The sequence below is a fragment of the Nematolebias whitei genome, chromosome 11 (genome assembly GCF_014905685.2).
Source record: "Nematolebias whitei isolate Nwh7 chromosome 11, NemWhi1, whole genome shotgun sequence".
NCBI classification, from domain to species: Eukaryota; Metazoa; Chordata; class Actinopteri; order Cyprinodontiformes; family Rivulidae; genus Nematolebias; species Nematolebias whitei.
The window spans coordinates 39,904,747-39,913,611 of NC_056508.1; the positions used below are offsets into that span (position 1 = coordinate 39,904,747).

Below are 8,865 nucleotides of genomic sequence, written 5' to 3' on the forward strand. Positions count from 1 at the left end.
TAAACAAAAAAAACAGCTAGATTCTAAGGCGAATGTAGAAAACTAAAAACAGGAACATGTCTGCATTGGTCCCTGCCAGGAGTCCAACAGATTCTTAAAGCCACTTAGAGAGGTCAAGGCCGAGAGCTTCAAATCTTTTTGTAAGATATTCCAGGAAACAGGAGCGGAGTAGGAGAATTGGCTGTAATATAAAGATCAACTAAACTGAAGCACAAAATTCAAGTATGAAGCAAACAGCAGTCTTGGATTTAAAAAAAAAAAATTATTATTTGAGAGGTTGAAATGCAACTTATTATTTTTAAAACCACCAAGTTTGTCACTTTGTAGAGATAAGTCAGCCTGGTCATGAAAAACATCTCTACAGGCTGGCAGTTTAATGAAGTCTAAACTTTGTACAGCATCTTTTATTTTTTTTCCAAATAATGCTATAAATCACTACAGAACTTTAGAGGGTGGAACTAATGGAGGATTCAACGGCTTTGAATAGTCGGCAACTGGACTTCATTTTTTTCTTCAAGACGTTTCACCTCTCACTTCCACAAAGTGTCTTAAGGAAGTCCACTTGTCTTCTGTCCAGAGCTGTAGGATCGTCATGTCTGTTCCAAACTGTTGAACATTTCAAAGTGTGACATGGAAAGAAAAAAGTTTGTCTTTCATATGAACCTTTCTATCAGTCTTGTTCTCAATTCTTTGCTACAAGCTATAGCAGGTATCATTGATTTTTTTTTTTTATTATTTGCTTTAGTTTAAAAATAACACTTAAAAAATAGAATGCTGTTGCATTTAAAACTGAGTTTCTATGGCAGGCTAAAATATAAGGTCAGTACTTACACGTCTTCTTCTACTGCAGTACCCCCATGCTGTGGGTAAGAATACGCTTCTGATTGCTGGGCTCCAGGCCAGAAACAACGCCAGAGTGGTTTTCAGCGGCTCCCTGGACTTCTTCAGCGATGCCTTTTTCAACTCCGCTGTGCAGAAGGCCAGACCAGGTTCACAGAGGTACTGGATTTCCTTTATTTCTCTGTCTGCATTGAAAAACAAAAACTATTTAACAAAATGCTCACAAAGATCAAAAGTAAGTGTTCTTATCAAGACTGTGAAAGCATACAAGTTATTTAAAAGGAAGAAATCTTTCAAATCTTCACTCCTCTGGCTTTGGCAGGCATGAGCAGACGGGGAACATGGACCTGGCTGTGGCTCTGTCTCGCTGGGTGTTCAAGGAGGCAGGAGTTCTCAGAGTGGGAGCCGTTACCCATCATCCCGTGGGAGAAACCAGTCCTCCGGCAGCATACACCGTTACTGATCTCGTTGTGAGTTTTTACAGTCATTGTCGTGAAGATCTGTGTTTTAATTTTCCTCCTAAATCAGGAGTCCTGTATGTGAAAGTAAGACATTTTCTTTCAGGAGTACGGCATCGTCATTGAAATGTTGTCCGAGGGCCGCTGGGTCCCTTTTGACGGAGATGACATCCAGCTGGAGTTTGTGAGAATCGATCCCTTCGTCAGGACTTATCTAAAGAAAAATGGTATGCTGTTCTAGATTCAGCTTAAATCAATGACACCCAGTGGCTTTTAGCTGTAAACCACAATAAATGCTGCATTTTATTTTTTAGGAGGTAAATACAGCATCCAGTTCAAGCTGCCTGATGTGTATGGAGTCTTCCAGTTTAAAGTGGACTACAACAGACTGGGATACACACATCTTTACTCCTCCACTCAGGTAAGCTAATCAAAACAGTGGCATTATTCCGACTTGTTTCAAAATTTGGAATCGCACAGTAAATTAATAAAAGTAACACTTTCATCAACTTCACTTTACAACCGTTTATTTTCCACAGGTATCGGTGCGTCCCCTGCAGCACACGCAGTATGAACGCTTCATCCCCTCAGCCTTCCCGTACTACGCCAGCGCCTTCTCCATGATGGCAGGACTCTTCGTCTTCAGCGTAGTCTTCCTGCACATGAAAGAGAAGGAAAAGTCGGATTAATGCAGAAATATGAACAGTGTGGGGGGAAAACAAATGTGGAATTGAACTTGTGTTAATTAAAACTGAATGTCTTGGTGGCTTGAGTTGTTCAGTCTGGAACTTGGACTATTTTATTTTGTTATTAAGGGCACTCATGGTATTTGGGTCAAAAAGGGGGCTCTTGCTGCAGTGCGACGCAGTATGTTTTGTTGAAATGTACTTTGAAATATTCCAAAGCCAAAATGCTATAAAGTCAAAGTTGCTTTACATTGAATTAAAGTCTAAGCTAAAACAGTTAAAAATCATGTTAAAAAAATACATTTTCTCAATTAGGAAATGCCTTTTCTGGGTTAAAAACATGCACTGAAAATGCCAACTGTTCCCGTGTTTTATAAAGACGTTTGCATTTTGGGAAAAAAAGCTGGAGTTCTCTTAAAAAATAAAATTGACATTCCTTAATACGAGTGCTTGTGTCATCTGTTATGAGACACAATTCAACCTTTATTTAGGCAGATAAATCACATTTACAAGTGAGATCTGTTTAGATAGACGAAACAAAAAAAAGTAGTGAAGCAATTGTATGAATGCTTGAAATGTATGTTTTGCTATGTAATAGCGTTTTTCACTATTGGTACTCCTTGTTAAAGCATTTTCTCATAATTAGGGGAAAGGGCAGCTGCTTGGGTAAGGTTTGTTATTGGCTTTAACACTTCCAACCAGAACCAAAGAATAGAAGATAAAGTTTGATACTGACGCCGAAAACAAGAAAAGGTTATAATTATGTAAAATAAGTCACAAAAATAATGTATTGGTTTATTGTGCAACAACAAGTGTAAAATGTGAGCCTTTTTGAACGCCCTTCAGTCCTGGGACGAGTCACGTTTTAGTGACGTCATCCTGACAGTTGGGGTTCCGCTGAACGCACGTGTAGCATCTTAGCATCCGTTTTGTTGACGAGATTAAAAAAAGCAACAAGGTTAGCTCGCAACAACCAGGTGTTTTACCTGGTTAGCACAGCTGTAAGGTAAAGAATGCCAGCGATGTTCTCTGTGTTGGGAAACTTAAAAACCAGCTCGTCAACCTCAGTCAGTCGTTTAAGCTAACGTGAAAACATTTGGGCTAATCACAGGTTGGATGGGGACGTGCAGCTTCTTGCTTTAAAGTGAATTAGCGGCGGTGCAGTCAAAACGGCGTGTTCACAGCTTAATTAGAGCTGTAGCTTTAGTTTGGAGGAACATTTAGCGGAAGGTTGTTTAGCTAATGTGGGCGGTGTTAGCTTAACAAAAAAAAAAAAAACTGCTTTGTGAAAGTCAGCTGACCGCTTTCTGCTGGTGCCCACAGCCCGGTGATGGATCAACTGAAAGTCAAGGATCGCATATTGGAAAACATTTCTCTGTCCGTCAAAAAGGTAAGACCTGCTATTGAGTTGGGACAACACTTTATTGTCTTCAAACGTGTCTGCTTGACATTTTCCACACGCTCGAGTCATTGCAGCTAATCTAATGTTCTGTTTGCGAAAGGCAGGGCAACTTTCAAGCCCGGAGGACTTCGCTGTTACAAAAGGGCCTTAACCTCGCTGATAATAAAATTAACATGTATATGTGATCCACTTCTATGTTGTTGATCCAGTTCGTGGTTGTGTTTGGTGGTTTTTGTGTGTAATATTGGCACTGAGCTAACTGCGCATGCGTTGTAAACAAAGCTGCAGTCAGGTCTGCAGTGTAAAAGGGTTACCTGGCAGGTGTTTGTTCTTCATGTTTATTTAAATACTGACATTTTAAATATCTTTATTCGGACATGATTAGTCTATTGAAGGCATCCTGTCAATAACTCCATAGTTGGAGACTATAAACATCTTAGTGTGTCAAGTTATTTATCACAGGAACTTGCACAAGAAAGCTTCTTGTGTGTGTTTAGTGCAGTCAGCACGTTTCCTGTCATGTTACTTTAATTCTTATTTTTAGGATTGGTTATTTTGCCTCTGTTTGCAGTGAAATGACAACACACTAAGTATTTTATGAACTGTACCTCAGTATTAAAAGCAAATGAACATTCATTCGGCTGTTCATTCTCCACGGGTCACCCTCCTCCATCTTCTATTGTCCTCGTTCCAACTACCTCCATGTCCTCTCTAACTGCATCCATATATCTCCTCTTTGTCTTTGTCCTGGCAGCTGCATTTCTAACATCCTTCTACCAATATCACACACCATCACAGACATTTACACCTCCAATTGCAGGAAGAGGGCCACCTGCATCATGAAGGACCCCACTCACCCAGCACACACACTTTTTGCCCCGCTCCCCCTCACAGGAAGGAGGTTGAGGAGCATTAAGTGTAGAACCACTAGACTGAGGAACAGCTTCTACCCTGAAGCTGTTAGACGCATGACTCTCTAACCAGAATAATCACTGTGAAAAAAAATCACATCATGTTGCTGCTGATCAGTTTCATGTTGAGGTGTTCATGCGTGCACATCTGCTCTCACAGACTCATGTTCATGTTCATGCTGCTGTTCGACGTAATGTTTTTATGCTATTAGAGCTTAGTGTATTTTTAGTTGATGTTTTTCTTGGTTCATATCTTAGATGTTATCATTGTGTTTCTTTTACATTTTATTGTTGGATGTAACTGGGACCCTGTGTACATAATTTCATTCCACCACATGTACCACATGAGGTGCGAATGACAATAAAAAAATCTCTGACTCAATATACCCACTGTCCTTCTTCTGGACATGTCCAAACCATCTCAGTCTGGTCTCTCTAACTTTATCTCCCAGTTGTTCAACATGTGCTGTACCTCTGATGATCTCATTCCTAATCTTATCCATCCTTGTCACTCCTAAGGAGAACCTCAACATCTTCATTTCTACCACTTCCAGTTCTCCTGTCTTTTTGTCCATGTCTTTGTCTCCAGACCATACAACATTGCTGGTTACCACTGTCTTGTAAACATTTCCTTTGACCTTTGCTGACACCCTGTTGTCACAAATCACTCCTGAAACTTTTCTCCATCCACTCCATCCTGCCTGGACTCTCTTCTTCTCCTCTTTACCACACTCCCCATTTTCCTGGACAGTGGACTTCTAGTCCTGCACCTTTGTGACCTCTGCTCCTTGTAGCCTCATTGTTCCACCGGCCTCCCTCTCATTCACACATGCACTCTCTCTTACTACGATCGACATTCATTCCTCCTCTTTCAAGTGCATACCTCCACCGTACAGAGTTTACCTAAACAAATCCAACTTGTTCGCGTGGAAATAGAGTAGAAAGAATAATCCTTTGAGGCAGAATCTCAAAGAAACACGTGCTTTACTAAAAGCTTAATATTGTCTATATTGAGGTAAAAATGATCTGAACATCACTTCAGTATAGTGGACATCAGCTTCAGCTTTATTTGACTTGTGAAGGTCGAATGCAGATTTAACAAAATGGGAATTTCGGGCTTTTTTAAAATTTTTTTTTTACCTGTGAATCAACTCCATCCATCCATTATCTTTACCCGCTTATTCCATTTTGGGTCACGGGGGTCGCTGGTGCCCCTGTCCAGCAATCACTGTGCGAGGGGCGAGGTACACCCTGGACAGGTCTCCAGTCCATCACAGGGACACAGAGACAAACAACCATTCACTCTCTCACTCACACCTAGGGACAATTTAGAGTTACCAATCAGCCTAACATGCATGTTTTTGGTCTGTGGGAGAAAACCGGAGCACCCGGAGAAAACCCACGCATGCACGGAGAGAACATGCAAACTCCACCCAGAAAGGCCCCTGGACCGGGGTTTGAACCAGGGACCTGCTCGCTGAGAGGCAGCAGCTCTACCAGTTGCGCCACCGTGCTGCCCCGTGAATCAACTTTGTACAGTAATAAAACAACGGATACAACATATTTACAGTATGCGTTAAACAGTGTAAGACCTATAGGTTTTTTTTCCTTTTCGAAATAAATGTCACATTGTTCTTATTTTCTGGAAGAAAAAAAAATCCCTTTTGCTCATCGACTTCCTTAAAGGTACTAATTGTGGTGTCATGAGGACCAGTCAAAGTTTTCTTAACTAAGTAACAAAATTTGCACATATTCTTCTTTTGAACATAACATTTTGTTATTGTCTGTTTTGCGAGCAGCGTTCTTGAACGGTGTGCGATGTGTCTCACTGCAGTTGCAGAGTTACTTTGCGGCCTGCGAGGATGAAACTCCAGCTATCCGAAACCACGACCGGGTCCTTCAGCGCCTCTGTGAACATCTGGACCACGCTCTGCTGTACGGGTGAGACAAGTTCGATATGGAAACAACTAGATCTGTGTGTGAACCAGATCGTTTTCATTTTTCGTTCACATACGTGCGAATGGTACAGCCATATTTAAATAAATTTAAATAGAAGGTTATGAAAATATTAAACAAATCGTTTTACTTTAAAAATTTGGGTTTTTTACCAACTAGCTTCTGATACACTGAGCGTCAGTGTTCTTTGTGTTCATTGTCCACTCTGACAGTACTGTGCAAAAGTCTTGAGCCAGCAGACATTTGTGTATTTTTTTTTAAGTGTCACTTGATCATTTCTGAAAACTTTCTGAAGGTTTTCACTTTTTTTTTCTTTGATTTTCATTGGATCTTCTGCGATTTCACTGATTTCAGCTCAGTCTAAATACCTATCAGCTTCTGAGGAATATGCTTTTTGTTTAAACTACTCAATACTGATTTATGAATCATTAAAGCATAAATAAATGAACCAGTGTTCTGTTCACATGTTGCAGACATTGTGGCAAAAAGTGAGTTTTGAATTGTATTTTCATACTCCTTCTACCTCCATCCTGTTAGACACAATTTAGTCCCCACTCTTTGTTGCATCTACAACAAAAGCAAACAAATATAAAACAAGTTGAACAAGATTAAAGTAGTATTTTTCCCCACCAAGGTGTTTTGGATTATTCCTCGCCTGAGAACTGTGATGCTAATACAAGATGCTAATATTTAAGCTTGGTGTAGATTTAAATTTGGTGTTATTCTTCATGAATAAAAACACTTTCTTATTGTTTTAGGCTGCAGGACATCTCGTCAGGATACTGGGTCCTGGTCGTCCACTTTACAAGGAGAGAGGCTGTCCGACAGATAGAGGAGCTCAAGCACATAGCAACCAACCTTGGTCGAAGTGAGACATCTTTACTGCACAGTGGATGAGGCGTCACTCTGCATCATCATTTATTACTCAGTGAGTTACGTAAGCTCTGTTCTCTGCAGGCCGTGCATGGTTATACCTGGCACTGAGCGAGAGCTCTTTAGAGAGCTACCTGCGCCTCTTCCAGGAGAACCAAGGACTGCTGCAGAAGTATTATTTCAAGTAAGCACAAGATCAGTTTTTACCCTCAGAAATGTATTTATTCTTATGTCAATGGGAGTTTTTAAACGCTGAATAAACTTTAACCGATGTCCTTTTGCAGAAATGCTTTGGTTTGCAGTCATGACCACCTCACACTCTTTCTCACCCTGGTGTCCGGACTGGAGTTTATTCGCTTTGATCTGGAGCTGGTCAGGATCAATTTCATACCAGTATTATCGTTCTGCAACTATTTATTTATTTTTTTAATAACTTTTTGTTTTCATCGTGGTGGTTCAGGATGTGCCCTATCTAGATGTGGCCCCATACATGCCTGAGTATTACAAACCACAGAACCTGCTGGACTTTGAGGAAAGGCTGCCCAGCTCAGACAGTATTTCCCTACACTCCTTCAACTCCATGACGTCCACCAACCTGGAGTGGGACGACAGTGCCATAGCTCCTTCCAGTGAAGGTACGATGCACTGATTTTTCCTTAATTCATATATATTTTTTCCTTTTTACCTAATTTGAATAAAAATCTTAATTATGAGACGCTGTTTTTCCCATCGTCCGATGTGCAGCTGTATCTAAAAGCAGTTTAATTTTGTACTCATCCCTAGTTTCTACTTTCCTACTGATTGAATAGCCAGAAGATAGTTTTTATGTTAGTTTTAGCTGTGTTCAGGGCCTGTATTTGCATGCTGTGGCACAGATACATGAAGTAACGTGTAGCTTATGAGAAGATGAAGTAGCTGGAGTGCAGATTATCAGAGGGATCACGTGACGTGCAGGCGGATGACTGCAGATGCTTTTTGGGGGTTTGATTGCAGCAGTCAGTCTCTGCAAAGTACTGAGCCGGTTCCTTTTTTTTTTTGTTCCAACTTCTCTGTTTTACCCCCATTCATTTTGTTATTTCACATTTTACATGTTATGTTTTACTGTTTTTGTGCCATTGACTCTGTCTCCTGTCCTGAATTCACTCCACTTTAATGTTGAACATTATCCCTCCTTTTTATTTTAGATTATGATTTTGGTGACATGTTCCCCGTGTTGCAGTCATTGCCGAGTGCAGACTGGGAAGGTGGGACGTTGGTCAACCCTCTGCTCCTCATTTCCACTCCCTGTTCTCTGTCCCACTTCACTCTTTTCTAGCATGTGTTTGTGCATCGTTTGTGTTTAAAGCATTCTTGGTGCTCGACGTTATAAAACGGCTAACTGGAGCAAAGTATTACATCTGAAATTTAAAGGATTAGCTCAAGTAAATAGACGTGGATAAAACAATTCTTATTTGGAAGACTTAGTTTAGTTTCTAATGAATATTAGATTTAGTTGACACATCTGATGTACTTTTTTGTATCACCAGCAGACATTAATCAACATAATCTGCCACAGTTCGGAGTAACCAAACAGGAAGCTAGTATCCTAATTTTGATATTAAGATAAACACTTCAGGAGAAGCAAAGTTCTCTTGAAGTTATTCATGACACACCAGGGTTTATTTATTAGAAATACATCCCAAACATTATTTTCTTTCCGCTATATGTTGATTAATGTCTGCTGGTGATACAAAAAAGTA

The 8,865-nt window shown here is 40.3% G+C and overlaps 2 protein-coding genes across 2 annotated transcripts in view; both read left to right on the forward strand.

Annotated features, from left to right (window-relative positions):
- Positions 1–2,070, forward strand: part of ddost (dolichyl-diphosphooligosaccharide--protein glycosyltransferase subunit (non-catalytic)) — a 6,046-nt gene extending 3,976 nt beyond the window's left edge. Inside the window, exons 7-11 of the mRNA XM_037684345.1 lie at positions 851–999; positions 1,163–1,310; positions 1,405–1,525; positions 1,613–1,719; positions 1,838–2,070. Of these exons, the coding sequence (XP_037540273.1) occupies positions 851–999; positions 1,163–1,310; positions 1,405–1,525; positions 1,613–1,719; positions 1,838–1,987 (675 nt within the window). The 3' untranslated portion in view covers positions 1,988–2,070. The remainder of the gene's footprint in view (positions 1–850; positions 1,000–1,162; positions 1,311–1,404; positions 1,526–1,612; positions 1,720–1,837) is intronic.
- A 1,177-nt stretch (positions 2,071–3,247) lies between these two features.
- The window catches only part of plekhm2 (pleckstrin homology domain containing, family M (with RUN domain) member 2), an 18,174-nt gene continuing 12,556 nt past the window's right edge, over positions 3,248–8,865 (forward strand). The window contains exons 1-7 of the mRNA XM_037684346.1: positions 3,248–3,374; positions 6,132–6,238; positions 7,012–7,121; positions 7,211–7,310; positions 7,411–7,498; positions 7,587–7,761; positions 8,311–8,370. Of these exons, the coding sequence (XP_037540274.1) occupies positions 3,315–3,374; positions 6,132–6,238; positions 7,012–7,121; positions 7,211–7,310; positions 7,411–7,498; positions 7,587–7,761; positions 8,311–8,370 (700 nt within the window). The 5' untranslated portion in view covers positions 3,248–3,314. The remainder of the gene's footprint in view (positions 3,375–6,131; positions 6,239–7,011; positions 7,122–7,210; positions 7,311–7,410; positions 7,499–7,586; positions 7,762–8,310; positions 8,371–8,865) is intronic.